The 18,893-nt window shown below is 46.1% G+C and overlaps 1 protein-coding gene across 2 annotated transcripts in view; it reads left to right on the top strand.

The window, feature by feature from the left end:
* Window positions 1-2,734: 2,734 nt before the first annotated feature.
* Gle1 (GLE1 RNA export mediator) overlaps window positions 2,735-18,893 on the top strand; it is a 29,144-nt gene continuing 12,985 nt past the window's right edge. The window contains exons 1-6 of one of the 2 annotated variants that reach the window (XM_003470643.5): window positions 2,735-2,928; window positions 5,748-5,966; window positions 10,853-10,963; window positions 14,821-14,969; window positions 15,157-15,217; window positions 15,310-15,579. In XM_003470643.5, coding sequence (XP_003470691.2) covers window positions 2,830-2,928; window positions 5,748-5,966; window positions 10,853-10,963; window positions 14,821-14,969; window positions 15,157-15,217; window positions 15,310-15,579 — 909 coding nt within the window. In that variant the 5' untranslated portion in view covers window positions 2,735-2,829. The remainder of the gene's footprint in view (window positions 2,929-5,747; window positions 5,967-10,852; window positions 10,964-14,820; window positions 14,970-15,156; window positions 15,218-15,309; window positions 15,580-18,893) is intronic. The other variant, XM_063244190.1, reaches the window with a different exon arrangement.

Here is an 18,893-nt window from a genome sequence, read left to right as displayed (position 1 = left end):
CCAAGCAGGGTGACACATACTTGTAATGCCAGTCACCTGGGAAACAGGCAGGAGGGTCACAAATTTGAGGGCAGCCTGGGCAATTTAGGTGGGCCCTGTCTCAAAAACTAAAAAGAGCTGGAAATGTAACCTGGTAATAGAATGCTCCTGGGTTTGATCCTCGGTACTGGGAGGAAAAAAAAAAAAAAGATGGGTGGGTGTAGCTCAGTGGTAAAACACTTGCCTAATATATGCAAGGGCCTAGGTTCCATCTCTAGGACCACAAAGACATACATTCGGGTTCAGCTCGGCGGCACAAGCACCTACCTGGCAAGCTCGAGGTTGTAAGTTTGATCCTCAGTACCAAAAAAATAACCGGGGCTGGGGATTTAGCTCAGCGGCATAAGCACCTGCCTTGCAAGCAGGAGGTCGTGAGTTCGATCCCTGGTACCGATAAAAATGAAAAAGACAAAAAAAAAAAAAAACAACCTACCCAGGTACACGGCTTATTGGTAAAATCACTTGCCTAATGTGCACGAGGCCTTGGGTTCTATTCCCAGCACTGCTACCAAAAAATTAAAAGGAACAACCACATTTAGTAAAGGGACAGGAACAAATTGGCAGTGTGGGGGAACCCTTGCAACATTTTCATTCTAGCTGGGATCAGCCTTCTATCTCTGATCACCTCTTCTCTTGGTCACCTATAGCCCAAGTCCAAAACACTGTCCTTCGAGGTTATTTCTACCCCAGGTTATCTGATTTCAAGGGTCAGTGGGAAACCCCTCCCTCCCAAATTTTGAGGAAATCTGTCATTTCCAGTTTTCAATATTTCCAATGCAAGTGATTTTTTTTTTTTAGATCTATCTCACATTGAATTTGTGATCCTCCTGCCTCAGCCTCCTGAATGTTGGGATTATACATGTATGCCACCACACTCTGCTCCAAGGAAAGTAATTATAAAGTTACCAGCCACCATTGCCATTACAGAACTGAATCCATTTTCTCTTTGTAAATGCATTTGATTTTTTTTTTTTTTTGTACCAGGGAATGGAACTCAGGACTACTTGCTTGGACGGCAGGTGCTTATGCCACTGAGCTAAATCTCCAGCCCCAATGCATTTGATTTTATAAGACCTCAAGAAAGAATAGGTGGGGCTGGGGATTTAGCTCAGTGGCATAAGCACCTGCCTTGCAAGCAGGCGGTCGTGAGTTCGATCCCTGGTACCGATAAAAATGAAAAAGACAAAAAAAAAAAAAAAAAAAGAAAAGGAAAGAATAGGCAGCAAACTTACACCAGTATAGTCCTATGGATTTATATAACTCATCACCAAACTTGTGAAAGCAGTGCAGGCCTAAGCTGTCCCAACACTGCTGCAGGGAGCCCATTCCTGGGGCGCTGCCACCAGCCTTTTGTTTTGTTTTTGAGACAGAGCTGGACTTGAACTCGCTTTGTAGCCCAGGCTGGTCTTAAACTCATAATGATCCTCCTGCCTCAGCCTCTGAAATGCTGGGACTACAGGTGTGCACCACCACACCCAGCTTTACAGCCTTCTATTTTTTTTTGTAAAATGTTTTATTAGAAAAAATCCAAGCCTGGGGCCAAGGGTTTAGCTCAGCGGCACAAGTGCCTGCTTGGCAAGTGCAAGATCATGAGCTCAATCTCTAGTACCAAAAAAAAAAAAAAAAAATTCAAGCCTAGTGTGGTGGTACACAACTTTAATTCCAGCATTTGGGAGACTAAGGCAGAAGGACCACCATAAGTTTGAGGCCAGGCTGGGCTACACAGTGAGACCTGCCTCAAAAAAAAAAAAAAAAAAAAAAAAAAAAAAATGTCCAGGGAATTTGTATAAAAGAAAAATCAAGAAATTAAAAATATCTACATGGTCCATGTTTCAGAGACAACCCTTCCTGCCTCAAACCGATGCCAAAAATAAATGCTGGGCAGTAGAAAGGTCAAAAGAACCGGCCCGGGTAAAGCTAGCTCAGAGCAATTGGGCCTCATGTTCTATTTATTTATTGAGAAAATCCACATACTTTAAAATTAATTTAAGGTACATAATCCTCTTTTTTTAGTATTTTCACCAAGGTGTGAAATACTACTAATTTAGATAATTTAAGACCATTTTTATGCCCTAACCCATATATGAAAAGTCTGTTCCCTATTGTTTCCCCAACCCTGTCCTATGTTTTTTTTCTATTTGAGAAGGGGTCTCTAGGCTGGCCTTAAACTTACTATGTAGCCCAGGCTAAGAAAACCCTCCCGCCTCAGTTTCCCTAGTACTGGGATGACAGACCTATGCCAACACACCTGGTTTTTTTTTTTTGTCGGTGCGTTTCTCTGTCAAGGACGTTTCACACGAATGGATTCATACACCATGTCATCTCTGGTGACTGGCTTTTTTCACTTAGTAAAACACTATGTTGCAGCATTATGTACAAGTACTTGCACGTTATAACTAAGGCTATGCGCAGGTATCATTTCTCTGGTATATCTCAGGAAGATGGTAACTATCTTTAGCCTTTTGAGGAGCTGCCAGACCGTCTTCCACAGCATCTGCTTCAGCTCACCTTCCCCCAGCAGGCTGCCAGCGTGCGTCCCAGTTTATCCCCATCCTAGTTTGCAGGCTCTCGAGTTACCACGTTGCCCGAGAAAGTAGCCCCTGCAGCCCCACTTCGCCCCTGCGCATCGGAGGATAGGCGTGTCTTCAGGGTCGGAGCTGGCCGCCGTCGGGGCGGAGCTACGATGCGCACGCGCCCCGGAAACGGAAGCGTTTGTCCTTTTCGGGCGGTGGATTTGAGGGATTGCTTTGTAATTTACAGCACCTTTAAGGAGGTGCAGCCGGACTGGCCATGCCGTCCGAGGGTCGCTGCTGGGAGACCCTGCAGGCGCTTCGCAATTCCAGCAAGGGTCAGCTCTGCTACTACCGGGACTGGTTGCAGCGGGGCGAGGTGAGTGGTGGCCCGGGTGGAGGTCGGGCCCTTCCGGCCCCGGGCGTGGGCACTTGCGCTTCCCCCACCCGCGCTCGTCTGCGCCGGGGACCCGTCTGTTTCTTGACTTGTGCATGAGTGTGTGTATGTATATGTCCTTGCGCTTCTCAGTTCGAGGGACTTCGTTACCATCCCCTGGAGTTAGGTGCCCCTCTTTCCGTTGGCAGGGCAGCCCTGGGCTTTCAGGTGTTTTTTTGGGTGTCCGTTTTGTGTTTTGGTTTTTTGAGGCCAGGTTTCACTGTGTACTGTAGTAAGGTTAATATGTAGCCTAGGCTGGGCTCGAACTGGTGATCCTCCTGTCTCAGCCTGCTGAATGCTAGAATCACAGGCGTACTCCACCATGCCAGGCCAGGGTAGGTTAATTAACTGTGTATCTCCTGTGCTGCGAGCTCCGGATTTAGGAGAGCGATTACCGCCCGCTCAAGAAATGATCCAAGTGTTTAGATGGCACTGGGAGAGGCTGTTGAATTTGGGGAATGGTGACTGCGTCTGTTTTGAAAGTTGTGTACTAAAGGTGAAAGGTGTGGAGTGGAGACAGTTAAGGTAGAGACGCTGTTACCAAATTGCTGGTAATCTAGCTACGGATATGCATATGTTGTCCTGTCTCTTCAGACTTCTATGGAAAACAGCTCTAAAACTATTGCCCTGGCTTTGATGACTTTGAAAGTTTTAGCCGGGCACGGTGGTGAATTGCTGTAATCTCAGCACTTAAAAGGCTGAGGCAAAGAGTATCAACTAAAATTCAAGACCGATCTGTGCTAAGCAGTAATATTTTTTCTCAAAAGCAACAACCCTGGGGGCCCGGGAATATGGTTTAGCAGTGCCTGCGTGGCAAGCATAAGGTCATGAGTTTGATTTTTTTTTTTTTTTTTTTTTTGGTCTTTTTCGTTTTTATCGGTACCAGGGATTGAACTCAGGATGCTGGCAAGGCAGGCGCTTATGCCGCTGAGCTAAATCCCCAGCCCCAAGGTCATGAGTTTGATTCCCGGTACCTAAATAAATAGATAAATAGATAACCCTTCCCCATTTTTTGTTTGTGTATGTGTGTGTTTTAGAATAAAGATTTACGTTTTACAGCTTGACTCCCCATTGTGGTTTTCAGATCATTTGATTTATTATTTTGAGCTTTTTTTTTTTTCTTTTTGAGACAGGGTCTCCATGCAGTTCCAGCAGGCCTTGATGAGCTCACTTTGTAGCCCAGGCTGGTCTCAAACTCAACAATCCTCCTGCCTCAGCCTCCCGGCTGCTGGGATTACAGGGATGAGCCACCACGCCTGGCTAAACATGTATTTTTTTTAATTTTTAAATTTATTTATTTTTTTGTCTTTTTGACATGGAGTCTCGTTATGCAGTTCACGGTGGCCTTGAGCTCACTATGTAACCCAGGCTGGTCTCAAACTTGCAACAATCCACCTGCCTCAGCCTCCCAAGTGCTGGGATTACAGGAGTGTGCCACCCCACCTGATTTAAGCATGTATTTTATTTTATTTTTTGTACTGGAGATTGAACTCATGACCTCACACTTGTCGCTTAGGCACTATGCCGCTGATCTAGATCCCTGATATCAGGTTGTGCGTTTTTTTTTTTTTTTTTTTTGTCTTTTTCATTTTTATCAGTACCGGGGATCGAACTCACGACCGCCTGCTTGCAAGGCAGGTGCTTATGCCGCTGAGCTAAATCCCCAGCCCCAGATTGTGCGTTTTTGACAGTAATACCACAGAGTCGGGCATGGTGGTACATGCCTTTAATCTCAGCACTGGGAGGCTGAGACCAAAGGGTCACTTCAAGTCCAAGACCAGCATGAACTATATAGCAAGACCCTAAATAAATTTCTAAAAAAATAAAGAAAAACAAAGCAAGGTAAGGATTGGGGGGAAAAGCAACAAGGAACACAGCAGAAATGGTGCTGTGTACTGTGTTCGGCTGTCACACTGGGGGCACGCAGACACCCTGTCCCAACACTGGTGATGCTAGTTGTGTGTGTGTGTGTGTGTGTGTGTGTGTGAGAGAGAGAGAGAGAGAGAGAGAGAGAAAGAGAGAGAGAGACAGAGAGACAGAGACATACTAATCTTGATAACCTGCTTTTGCCAGTTCTCCATTTAATTCATTTCCCCTTGTAATTGAATGGTATTTTATGGAGTTTTCTATAGATTACACAAATATCTTTTTTTTTTTTTTTTTTTTTGAAACAGGGTCTCACTATGCTGCTGGCCTTGGGCTCACTTTGTGACCCACGCTCGTGTCGAACTTGCAAACTGTTCTCTTGCCTCAGCCTCCCGGGTGCTGGAATTACAGGAGTGTGGCACCACACCCGGCTTGTTGATTTTTTTTTTTTTTTTGTCTTTTTCATTTTTTTATCGGTACCAGGGATCAAACTCACGACTGCCTGCTTGCAAGGCAGGCGCTGATGCCGTTGAGCTAAATCCCCAGCCCCGCTTGTTTTGTTTTTGAGACAGGGTCTCACTATGTAGTGATCACTGGCCTTAAATTCACTTGTGTAGCCCCAGATGACCTTAAACTCACAGCAGTCCTCCTGCCTCACCCTTAGGAGTGCTGGGATTACAGGCATGTCCCCCACATCCAGCCATTTGGATTTTCTTTAGGATCATGGCCAATGTTGTTAGCATGGAACCACTGTGCTTCCTGTCCATCTCTGTCAGTGTAGCTCCTTCGGGCCTTTGGAACGAGTTTATTACCTTCAGAGGTGTTCAGTGAGGCATGTGGTGGTTTATGGTTGGACTGGGGGGCATGCATGTTGGACTCAGCTTTCTTCTCCCTAGGATGTGCTCGAAGACCTGTCTCCGCCCAGGCTGTCTTCCTACTCTGGTTGGGTAGTGGATCATGTCCTACCCTACACGCAGGAGTCTGTTGCTCTCTCTGAGACATCTTCATCCTCGGTACCAACTTCTGCCTTAGACCAGTCCTCGCTTGTTCCTAGATCTCCTGTCCAAAGCCCTGCCTTCTCTCCAGCCTCCCCTACAGTCCCAGATGGAGCCAAGGTAAAACTGAATTAGCTTAGGACGAAACGTGGTGGCTGCAGGGTGGAAGTATGACAGTGACCTTGTCTGGGAAGTAATGATTGTTTCATGTTACCATCATGTGTAGGGGGAGTGTTTCATACTTCAGTCAGTGTTCTCTCAGGAAGATGCAGAGAAATCCCCCTTTACTGGTCCCAACAACAGGTAACAGTTTCCTGAGCTGGATTGTTCTTTCTCAGGAATATCACATCTGTTCAACTGGTGGCTGCTGAAAGGCTTAGAGTAAAATTTATATTTGCTCTTTGAGGTGGGTTCATGAATAACAATATAGGAATCCAATTAGCCAAATTGATAAATTTGGAGTTTAATTAGCTGAGCTCAGGACCAATCATATACAGACATAACTCCTAACCCGTTTCACAGTTCAAATAAGTGGCCCCGAACTGGAAAGTTACAGAGTTTTTAAAAGAGAGAATCACGAAAGACATCTTGTTGGAAGCAATTTAACTTTAATCTTACATTAATTTTTGGTTGACACCAGTATCCTGCTTTTTTTATTGAACAGGTTAATTTTTCTCTTGTGGGTACAGCTCATTCTGCTTTTCCCTGAGTAATTTTCCATTTTCCTGGGTCAAATACAGGGTACTAGTTAAATGTAGGGCTCAAGATGGCATCAGTTTTGCCAAGCTTAAACCGGGGATCAAACTCACGACTGTGAGCTTAAAATTACATCTTAGGGGCTGGGGATACAGCTCAGCAGCAAAAACACTTGCCTGGCAAGCACAAGTTTGAGTTTAGTCCCTGATATACCAAACAAAAGGAAAAAAAAAATTTACCTCACTTGAGATAGGGTCTTGGTCTATAGTTCAGGCTGGTCTTGAACTCACTATGTAGCCCAGGCCGGTCTCGGACTTGTAGCTATCTTCCTGCCTCAGCCTCCCAAGTGCTGGAATTACAGCTGTGCCCTGTCATGCCCAGCCTAAACATCATATATTATATAAAAATTATAAAATGATCAGTGGCTTAAACGTAAAACTGTAAGGCTACTAGAAATAAAATATAAAGCATGACTTGTAAAAGGAAAAATTGATAAATCAGACCTCATTAAAATGACAATTTTGTTCTGTAAAAGACCCCCTTTTTTTTTCTGTTGGTACCAGGGATCAAACTCACGACCACACACTTGCAAGGTAGGTGCTTCTTCCACTGAGCTAAATCCCCAGCCCTTGTAAAAGGCCCTTTGAAGAGGCTATAAACAAGCACAAATTGGAAGAAAGCAGTTGGAAATTCTATATCTACACCTAGAATGTATCATATAACAAGTTCTCATAATTTTTTAAAAACAAAGCAAATGATGTGACCACACGTTTCATCTAAGACAGTATGAGATGATAGGTAAGGGTGTCCAACATAGGGGCTGGGGATTTAGCTCAGCGGCATAAGCACCTACTTGCAAGCAGGCAGTCGTGAGTTCGATCCCAACGTTAGCCAATGGAAAACAAGAATTAGAAGTCCAGTAAGGCATGGCACATCTGTAAGAAGAGTTGAAATGAGAAAGAGTGCTGCCATCAAATGCTGGTGAAGATGCGGAGAAGCTGGGTCGTTCATGCATTTTGGGGTTGAATACAGAATGGTTCCACACCAAAAAACCATGTGGCAGGCTAGACATGGTGGTGTATACCTGTAATCTCAGGACCAGGGAGGCTGAGGCAGGAGGATCACTGCCAACATGGTCTACATGTTGAGCTCTTGGCCAATATGAAATATATGTTGAGACCGTGCCTCAACCTCTCCCCCCAACTAAAAAATAATTTGGCAATTTTTTTATGAACATGCTTCTAACTGTATTATCTTGCAATTGCGTTCCTGGTTATTTACATCAGAGAACTCAAAACTTCCATTCTAGTAGCAAGTTGTAAACCAGTGTTCATAGCAGCGTTAGTTGTAATATCCAAAAACTGTAAGGTAAACACGCTGTTTGGATTAGCTGTGTCATGAAATTATTACCAGCAATAAAAAGGATAAATCGTCAGTATGTGCAGCAGCTGGATGGATTTCAAGGGCTGCATCAGCTTTCTCATCACCAAGACCCAGGACCTGACACGCATAATTTCGAAGAGGGGGGTTAATATTGCTCTTGGCTTTGGGGGATTCAGTCCATGGTCAGCTGACTGGGCAGGAGCATCACAGAGCAAAGCTGCTTAGTTCATTGGGCTTGGGAAGCAGTGTGCTATACCAGTCCCCCCAGCAGCTCCAAGGCCAGACAGTTTGACACAGTTAAACTCACCCAGCACAAGGGATTATGTGGAGTTTTAAGAAAAATGAGCTAGGGGGCTGGGGATTTAGCTAAGCGGCATAAGCGCCTGCCTTGCAAGCAGGCAGTCGTGAGTTCGATCCCTGGTACCAATAAAAAGGAAAAAAGACAAAAAAAAAAACAAGAAAAATGAGCTAGGGCCAGGGGTTTAGCTCAGCAGCATGAGTGCCTGCTTGGCAAAGATGAGGTCATGAGTTTGATCCCTGGTTCTGAAAAAAAGAAAAATAAGCTAATCTCAAAAGTCGATGTACTGTATAAGGCTTTTGTTTAATATTCTTAAACCACCAGCATTGTAGAACGTTTACGGATTGGAGAGGAAGTGGCCCCAGCTGGAATTGTAAAATCCCAGCTCTTTGTGAGGCCAAGGCAGGAGGGTTGCAAGTTCAAGGCCAGCATGAACACTTACTGAGACTCTGTGTCAAATTAAAATAAATACGAAGACCAGAAAATGCAGCTAGGTGGTAGAGCACTTGCCTAACATGCACAGGAACCTGAGTGCAATCCCCAGGACTGAAAAAGAAAGATATAAAAGTCCTTTTCTCACCACCAGACTCCCCTATACCACATCTGGTTTTTGCTTGTTTTTGTTTTTTGTTTTTTGCAGTTGTGTGAATCGAATCCAGGGCCTTTCATGGGACACTTGGTCACTGAGTTACATCCTCAACCCATTTGATTTCTTTTCTTTCTTTTTTTTTTTTTTTTGGTACTGGGGATCAAACTCGTGACCTTGTGCTTGCCAGGCAGAAACTTACGCTGCTGAGCTAAATCCCCACAACCCATCTAATTTCATACGGAAGCAAGGTCTTAATGGCTGCCCAGCTGGTCTCCAGCCTGGTGATATTGGTGCCTCAGCTCTCAAGTAGCTAGGACTATAGATGTGTGCCATCACATGACAAGACTTACGTGTGTTTAGTATGCTCATGTCTACACACATCTACATGTGATAAAATTGTTCAAGGCTGCACAGAAAATCTTTTGAAATGTGTGTGAATAAGGCCTCTGGATTTGTGGCTGGGGATTTAGCTCAGTGTATAAGCACCTGCCTTACAAGCAAGTGGTCGTGAATTCAATCCCCTGTACCGATGATAAAAAAAAAAAGGCCTCTGGATTGGACCAGTGCCAGTTTCTTCCTGGTATGTTTTGTCTTGTTGATTTTTAAAATTCTTGTTTCATTTTATTTTATTTTATTTTATTTTTTTCTTTTTTATCGGTACCAGGGATCAAACTCACGACTGTCTGCTTGCAAGGCAGGCACTTACGCCGCTGAGCTAAATCCCCAGCCCCTTCATTTTATTTTTTTGAGACAGAGTCTTGCTATTCGTTCAGGTTGGCCTTGAATTCAGTTTGTATGCCAGGCTGGCCCCAAACTCACAGCAATCCTTCTGCCTCAGCTTCCTAAGTGTTAGGATTATAGGCATGCTCCACCGTGCCTGGCTCTTCCTGGCTTTGATTGTATCATATATTTATGAACTATGGCACAATTAGGGAAGTCTGGAAGAACATGCATAGGACCCATGTACATATTTCTACAATTTTTTGTCACTTATAATTATTTAAAAATATGTTTAAAAAGTCAAAATGAGGGGCTGGGGGTTTAGCTCAGCGGCATAAGTGCCTGCCTTGTAAGCAGGCAGTCGTGAGTTCGATCCCTGGTACCGATAAAACAAAAAAGACCAAAAAAAAAAAAAAAAAAAAAAAAAGTCAAAATGATGACCTTCTTAGAGCCAGCAGTTGTAATGCTGATCCTGCTGCTTCCCCTCTTGAGGCCTCAGTTTCTACATCTGTAAATCTGGCACTGGACTAACTTGCTGGTCCTCTAGGTATAAAGTTCCAAAATTCTTGGAATTTACATAAATTCTTGAATGAATTTGTGTACTACATTATTTTATCATTAGGAATTAAACAGAAGTAAGTGGGAATTGTTTAGAGTTAGATTTATTTATTTATTTATTTATTGGGGGGGGGAGTAACAGGGATCGAACTCACAACCTTGCACATGCTAGGCAGGCACTTGTGCCGCTGAGCTAAATCCCTGGCCCTCTTGACCTTATTTTGACTCAGTCCAGTTACCCACACACGATGTGTTGCCTTCCATCTCTCTGTTCTTCCACACTGTTCTTGGTTTGATCTTGCAGCCAGGTGCTGTGTGGCAGATTGGCTCATGGGAGCCCCAGGCTCACATCGTAGGTTGGCATCCCCTGCGAAAGAGAATGCCAGGCCTGGCTAGAGCACGGGCCTTATGCGTCAGGTGGACCCTGGGTACCAAAGAGATTAGGCTGCTTTGTGTTACTTCTTGGGCCAGGAGGGAGGTTTGTGGTCAGGGACAAGTGGATACTCACCAGAAAAGAAGGGACCATTTGTCCAGCAGAATAAACATCAAGTGAGCAGGCCAGATCACAAACAGCAGAAAGTCACCCAAAGCAACAAAGTTTAGTTCATTAAGGAAATCAGCTTGAACAAGTTGACGTCGTGGAAAGCCCACTGCTCCTGACCTAAGCTGTGTTGGATATTGGTGGTGTTCACAGGTTGGATCTGATCTTTGTCTGACTTCACCATGTTAACATCCTGATTCTTTTCCCACCTCTGTCTCAAGGGCAAGCAGGAGTCCCGGCATGCAGACTCCAAGGCACGGCAGTCCTCTCGTGGGGTCAGCGTGGAAGGCTGCATCTGGATGTACGAACTGGTGCACAGAATGCGGGGGAAAGTAAGTGACCCATGACTTGTGGCAGGCCTGGTCTGAGGGAGCCACGTTTTACTGCAGCTCCCCAGGGCAGAGGAACCAAATGTCTGCTGTGCTGATCATGGTGTTCCACCCACTGGGACACCTCAGGACAGTAGCATAACATAGGGATCAGGCTATCTATGGTAATCCACTGCTGTACTCCCAACACTGTGGGAAGCTGAGGCAGGAAGATTCCAAGTTTGAACCCAGCCTGGGCAGCTTAATGACTTAGTAAAACACAGTTTTATTTTTGATACCGGCTATCAGACTCAGGACTTCACGCTCGTCTAGTAGGCACTATCCCGCTGAGCAAAATCCTGGGCCCTAATGACTTAGAGCTTGTCTCAAAATAAAAAAATGGACTGAGGGTGTAGCTCAGTGTCAAGGCTCTGGCTTCCAGTCCAGGAAAAAATAAAGTGGAGGTCTACAGTGAGCATTCTGACATCAAATCTTGTGTGTTGCGTACTAGCTTTTATATTTTACATAAAGTTTGAGAAAATTGGTTAGGCTTTCCTGAGTTCCATTTACTTCTTCAGACATGTTGAAGATGGTCCAGGATTATCAAAGTTATAGCATAAAGACGAGACTTTATTTTATTTTAGTTTTTTTGATACTGAGGATCGAATTCATGATCTGTCACTTGCCAGGCAGGCACTTACACCACTGAGCTAAATCCTTGGCCCAAAGATGAGACTTTAGTCAGGAGTGTAGCACATGCCCATACTCGTAACACCTAGGGGGCTGAGGCAGGAGGATCACCATGAGTCTAAGGTGAGCCTGGGCCACACAGTGAGTGGCTGCCACAAGCTCAGAGCAGTCTGCCTTCCTCAGCCTCCCAAGTCCTGGGACTGTAGGCTTTTTTTTCCAAAGTGGGCTCTCACTGTATTACCCAGGCTGGCCTCAAACGCCTGGGCTCAGTGATTCCTTGCCTCAGCCTCCCTATTATGAGCTTTTTCTTATTATCTACTTACTCAGTTTTTCAGAGCATTGTGCTCACATTTCATGTCATACTAGAGTTCTGTTTTTAGATTTACTTGTATTCTTGGAAATATTTTTTTCTTGAGGTTCATCATTTTCCATTTGTTCATCCTGATCTCCTGATACAATAGAGATTCCACACATATCTAAAAATGATTATTATCATTAAAAAAATTACTGTCAGGCATGGTGGTGCACACCTATAATCCTAGCACTTGGGAGGCTGAGGCAGGAGGATCGCTGCAAATTGAGGCCAGTCTGGGCTGCATAGTGAGTTCAAGCCCACCCTGAATTACACAGCAAGACCATGTGTCAAAACACACCAAAAAAGCCCACCAAAATTAAGATGGTTGTTTATCAGTGATCAGACCAGGGGTTCAAGAACAATAATGGTCATAGCGTTGTTATGCTTTGACTTCCCTAGCACCCCGTTTTCCGGAATACTTTTCCAGACAACCAGCTTCTAGACTAGAGGACACGTGGCCCCTGCCCTCTCCCCCACCTCCTGTCCTCTTCTTTCCATACTTTCTTTTATAGAACTCTCATTTTTCTTTCTCTGTTTTTAGAATTTGTTTTTGGCTAGGAGTGTGCTTCACCCGTCCACTGCCCAAACGTTGTGACTTGAAAGAGCTGGCATCTCATACTGTCCTGCTCAGGGCGCCTTGCCTCAGCCAGGATGCTCCTGTGGGGTTACTGTGAGTTGTCGAAGCTGAGATTGGAGTCATCACAGTGGTTTCTTCATCTGGCCTTTGTGGTCCCCTGGGATCTCTGTCCTGTCTGTGTGTCCTGGGCTTCCTTGGCATTGCTAAGTTCCAAAATCAAGGATCCTACTGTAGGTGTGGCAATGCAGGCTGTCAATCCCAGCACTCAGGGAAGAAGCAGGAAGATCGAAGGCCAGCCTGGCTGCATAGGGAATTCCAGCCTGGTGCAGACAACAGAATGTGGCCCTGTCTCCAAAAAGAAAATGCAGGCGCCCAACGAGAAATGGGCAGAATTGTGCTTCCCTTTCAAACCTACCCTCAGAGGTCCTGTGCCGGCTTACCACATCCACATTCAGTTCACTGCAGTGGTGATGACAGCTGGGCAGCTTGAAGTGGGGAGGGGTAAGTGACAAGAATTCCCATAGCACAGATGCCTCGGCTTGGCCAAGTGGTCTGTTCCCTGGGGTGGTGACCTGAGATGGCGGCTTCATCGGCACAAATTCAGCTCATCTTCTCTGCATCAGACCTGGCATGTCCAGTCTCAGGCCCTTCATCCCCTCGCCCCCAGGATAGCAGTTACGTGCACACATGCGTGCATGCGTGAGTCTGCATTCTGGGGTTGTGCAGCTCGCTCTGTCATGCCTCCCCTCTACCCACTTCCTGTCTTCCCTACGCTCCTGGAGGCCTTGCCTGGGTTACTGCTTCATGCTCTATCTGCTGTATCTCTTACCGGCCAGCTCCCACTTAGGAAGTCTCAGAGGAAGGGAGAGATGTGGCTTGCCTTCAATTTGCCATCTTACACTGAAGGCTTAAAGTAAGTTACAAAATAGAATAACATAGCGTCTATTTTCTCTCTGTACTGTGGTACCAAGTGGCCCCTAGGGCGTGCTGTGTGCTGGGCATGTGCTCCAGACTGAGCTGTGCTTGGACATGGCTCCACGCCATCCCACAGCATCTCACCCTCCCTGAGCCCCCGTGGAGTGTCAGAGTGTCCCACACGGAGGCTGCATGGGACTGAGTCCCTGTCCCTGACTCTTCCCCTTGTTTAACTGTATTGCCATCCACAGCCAGGCCCCAGGGTGCATCTGTCTGTCAGACCTTGATACACGTGTGTTTTTGCTCAGCAAATAAATCCTCAAATGGAACTAGTGCCAGAGGATAAATACACTGTAAATTCTGAGAGATGCCAAATTGCCCTTAAGACCATGTGAGTGCTCCCGTGGAAAGAAATGTAGGCGCCCTTAGGTGTTTTCCTTAGGTATGAGGAAAGGGACTCTGCTCAATGGAGGTGGAGGAGGGCAGGGAGTAAGGGAGCAGTGAACATGGTGTGTTTACAAAGTTAAAACAGAGTGTGCAGGGTGTGGTGGTGCACACCTGTGATCCTAGCACTCAGAAGGTGGAGGTAGGAGGATCGCTGAGTTCGAGACCAGCCTGGGCTACACAGCTAGTTCAAGGCCAGGGTGAACTGCACAGTGAGACCTTGTCTCAAAAAAAAAACAAAAAAGGGGCTGGGGATTTAGCTCAGTGGCAAAAGCACTTGGCCTTGCAAGCAGGTGGTCATGAGTTCGATCCCTGGTACTGATAAGAAAAAAAGAAGAAGAAAATAGAATAGGCGTTTCTGTAGCTTGTCACAAAGCCCTCACAAGGTGACATAAAGGAGAGGTGGGTAGTCACAGGTCTCTGTTCCTAGCTGCTCTGGAGGCTGAGGCAGGAGGAAGGCAAGTTTAAGTAGAGACCTGTCTCAGGAGGAGGTGAGAGTCACTGAGACTCCCAGAAGGACTCCTGTGAGTTCAAGGCAAGCCTGGGATACGTAGCAGGACTGTCTCAAAAAACCAAACAGAGAAAGATATGAGAAGACCCATAGTAGAGTGCACCTGTGTTTCGTTCCCAGGACCACAAAATAGAAATAGCGTGAGGTGTGTGATGCCATGTTCCTGAGTACCTGTCCCTTCCAGTACGTGCTAGAAAGACACCATACGGGGCAAACCGTAAAGATGGCCCCACAAGACAGCGGGCCCCAGTGGTCCCCAGGAGTGGGTGTATGAGTCTGGGCCCTTGAGGTCTCTCAGGAGCTGAGGACTGAGGGGAAGAGAGGGGAGGGACGCCGAGGGCAGAGGACTGTCCTGGGAACAGTCCCAGGGCAGGGCTGCTGCCTTTCAGGAGGGCTTGCGGCAGTGGCAGGAAGAGCAGGAGCAGAAGGTGCATGCCCTGTCGGAGATGGCATCGGAACAGCTGAAGCGCTTCGATGAGCTGAAGATGCTGAAGCAGCACAAGGAGTTCCAGGAGCTGCAGGAGGTGATGGAGAGGAGGTGAGTGAGCCCCAGCTGGTGTGTGTGTGTGGCGGGGGGGGACGGGACACGAGCCACGAGCTGAGATCATCAGAGCTGGCAGGGCAGCTTCTGACTAGCAAGTGGCCTGTGCGTCCAGCAAGGAAGCCTGGGGGGACCCAGGCCTAGCAAGCACCCCTGCCTCTTCCTCTCTGCTGTCTCCATGCAGCACCAGAGAAGTCCTGGGCCACCAGGAGAAGCTCAAGGCGGAGCATCACCACCGAGCCAAAGTCAGTGTCCAGGGTGGGGTGGGAATAGGCAGAGCCTGCCCCTGTGACCAACTATGGCTGAAGCCCTGCTGACCCCAGTGGGCCCTGTGCAGATTCTCAACCTGAAGCTGCGCGAGGCGGAGCAGCAGCGGCTGCGCAAGGAGGAGCAGGAGCGGCTGCGCAAGGAGGAGGGCCAGGGCCGCCTGCGGACGCTCTACGCCCTGCAGGAGGAGGTGTTGCAGCTCAACCAGCAGCTAGAAGCCTCTGCCTCCAGTGCCTCCGACCTGCACAGGGACCCGCTGCAGCTCGACCTGGCGGCCTTCCGCATGCGTGGCAACCAGCTATGCAGCCTCATCTCCAGCATCATCCGTGCCACCCTGGAGGTGAGAGTCACCAGGCACCTCTCTGTCTTTGGACTGGAGCAAGAAGAGCGGTGTTTTCTGATTGAAAAGAAGTGCCTGGGCTGGGGGTGCAGCTCAGGAGCAGAGTGGCCTAGGGTGTGGCGGGCTGGGGGTGCCACCCCCAGAGTAATGCCTGTTTCCTGGGGGAAGGAACAGTGACTGCTGTCACCTGCTTGCCCAGAACAAGCAGGGTAACATTTTCATGTTTTTTCCCTGCATTTCTTATTTTATGTTTTAGATTAAAAATTTTTGTTTCTAGCCAGGTGTGGTGATGCACACCCATAATCCCAGCACTCAGGGCACTAAGGCAGGAGAGGATCACTGTGAGTTCCAGAGCAGCCTGGGCTCTATAGTGGGTTTAAGGCCAGCCTGAACTGCATAGCAAGACCCTGTCTCAATGAAGAAAAAAAAATTGTTTATAGCCAGACATGGCGGTACATGTCTGTAATCCTAGCACTCAGGGGAGTGAGGCAGGAGAATTGGGACAAGTTTGAGGCCAGCCTGGGCCATATAGTGACACCCTGTCTCAAAAAGCCAAAAGGAAGAGATCTTTTTGCCATAGCTGTGTTGTGTGAATGGGTAGTAAAATTAGTTTCCCTTTTTTCTTTTTTTTTTTTTCTTTTTTATCGAAACAGGGATTGAACTCATGTCTGCCTGCTTGCAAGGCAGGCGCTTATGCCACTGAGCTAAATCCCCAACCCCTTTTTTTGTCTTTTTGAGATATGTCTTGCTATGTGGTTCAGGCTGGCCTTGCGCTCACTTTGTAGCCCAGGCTGGTCTTGAACTTGCAGTGATCCTCCTCCTGCTTTAGCCTCCTGAGTGCTGGGGTACAGGAGTGTACCACCACACCTGGCAGTTTACCTTTTCTTAAAAATATCCTTAAGTGACCAACTTACTGAAAGATTGGGATCATTTATTTCATTTGGCTTTTTTTTTTTGGTGGTACCGGGGATTGAACTCGAAACCTCGTGCTTTCCAGGCAGTGATTTTGCTTTTTTTTTTTTTTTTTTTTTGTCTTTTTCGTTTTTTTATCGGTACCAGGGATCGAACTCACGACCGCACACTTGCAAGGCAGGTGCTTACGCCACTGAGCTAAATCCCCAGCCCCAGTGATTTTGCTTTTAACTTAGAGATTTTTTTTCAACTTGTTCTTGCTCTTCTCCTGCCTCAGCCTCCCCAGTGCCAGGGTTACAGGTGTGTGCCCCCATGCCTTTCTACTCTGTTCTTATCCTCTCTGCAAAAGATGGTTTCTTTTAGCTTAAGTATGAAAACAAGGCTGAGGGTGGTAGTAAAGTCTAATCCAAGCACTCAGGAGGTTGAGACAAGAACATCATCATTTGAGGCCATGCTGGGTACATACCACCTTTGGACTGTGCAGGAAGACCTGTCCTCAAACACTTGTGAACAAAGTGCTCCCAGGGTGAGGAGTCACCCACTTCTCTGTCCCTGGCTGGTTTGTGCTAAGCAGTGTATCGCACAGATCAGTAATCAGCAGCATGCAGGCGCCAATCGTTCCTTTACATCACTTTCCTAGACTCCAGAGTTTTCTCTTGTGGATGTCCTGCCACTGTCGTGACCTTTTTGGTTTTTTGTTTGTTTGTTTTCATCCTTGGGGATAGAAGCTGGGGACAGTTTATCACTGACCTACAGTCCCAGCCCTTTTTAATTTTTATTTTGAGACCATGTCTTGCTGAATTTCCTGGGTGAGATTGAAATTTGTGACCCCCTGCTTCAGCCTTCCAGAGTGTTGAAGTGTGCACATCATGCTTGGCTGGCATTTTTAAATAATGTGACCAAAATTCAAAATATTCTGACAAAAGAAGTTATAAGTATAATGGACTATAAAGACCAACCAGTTGGGGCTGGGGATTTAGCTCAGCAGCATAAGCGCCTTGCCTTGCAAGTGTGTAGTCATGAGTTCGATCCCTGATACCGATAAAAATGAAAAAGACCAAAAAAAAAAAGACCAACCAGTCAATAAATAAAGGAATGACTATTTCTAGATGAATATTTCTGAAACTTTCATAAAGTAAGGTATGAAACATGTCCCAAAATATATGGGACCATCTTCAGATAATTAGTGATGGCGGACTTGTGTTATCAAAGTAGAGACACTAGCAGGAAAGTGAAAGCAGTTTGTTCTTGGGGAAGGAGTACACAGCAGGGTTATTGGAGCAGCATATACCAAGCCCAGGAAGAGACACATTTTTTTTTTTTTTTTTTTTTTAAATCTTTTTACCGGTACCCGGGATCGAACTCACAACCGCCTGCTTGCAAGGCAGGTGCTTATGCCACTGAGCTAAATCCCCAGCCCCAAGACACATTTTTCGTAGATAATGAATACATAGTTGTGTGTTGTTTAGTAACAGGGACACCTTCTGAGAGATTTGTTAGGCAATTTCATAGTTGTGCAAATATCATAGAGTGCAGTCAACAAACCCAGGGTGTCATTACCTGATGGCGTCTTAATGGAGCACTCTGGTCTGTCTTTGGCAGAATATCCTTATGCGATGCCTGACTGATGTTAGCATTTTATGTGTGCATATGTAGAAATACATAGTAATTTTTTTCAGTGCTGGTGATCACACCAGGCTTTCGATGTGCTTGGCAAGAGCTGTGCCCCTGAGCTAGAACCTGAGCTAATATCACTTTATATCAGTGAGGGAGGGCCCAGAACCCTGTCTCCGTGACAGCGGGCACCAGGGTCAGAACTGGGCGTGTAGCACTGGGTCAGCACTTGGCTTCTCGTGCCGAAGGCTCCCAGCTCCATCTCTAGCATTGCAAAAATAAAAGAAAGAGAGAAAAGTCAGGCCATGTATTGTATGTATATGTATACGTGTGTATTTTGAAACCTATCTCTAGGGCTTGGGATGGGTTTCTGTGGGAGACTGCTTAGTATGCACATTTGATTCCCAGCACTACAAAGCATAAAAATAAAATCAATGAAGGAAAGGTCAATTACATTGATGCATAAAGATTGAATGGATACCACACTTTCATCTTATCCCATATTTCTTGGATATTTGGATTTAAGACTGTAAGGTATAGAGCCTCCTTCTAAGCATAGCAATAAAAACAAATCATAGGGCTGGGGATTAGCTCAGTGGCATAAGTGCCTGCCTTGCAAGTGCCTGATCATGAGTTCGATCCCTGGTACTGAAAAAAAAAAAAATCATAAAGGAAAAATTGATATGAAAACATAAAACACTGAAAATATTACAAATTAGGAGACATCTGTAGCATACACAGTAGAACAGAATCTTATGTCCCTGATACAAACTATTAAGAGACCCTGG

This window comes from Cavia porcellus, unplaced genomic scaffold (genome assembly GCF_034190915.1).
Source record: "Cavia porcellus strain 051 isolate PalLab524CR breed Dunkin Hartley unplaced genomic scaffold, mCavPor4.1 scaffold_49, whole genome shotgun sequence".
Taxonomy (NCBI): Eukaryota; Metazoa; Chordata; class Mammalia; order Rodentia; family Caviidae; genus Cavia; species Cavia porcellus.
Note: the sequence above shows the minus strand (reverse complement) of the source record. Positions and strands in the feature narration are given on the sequence as shown.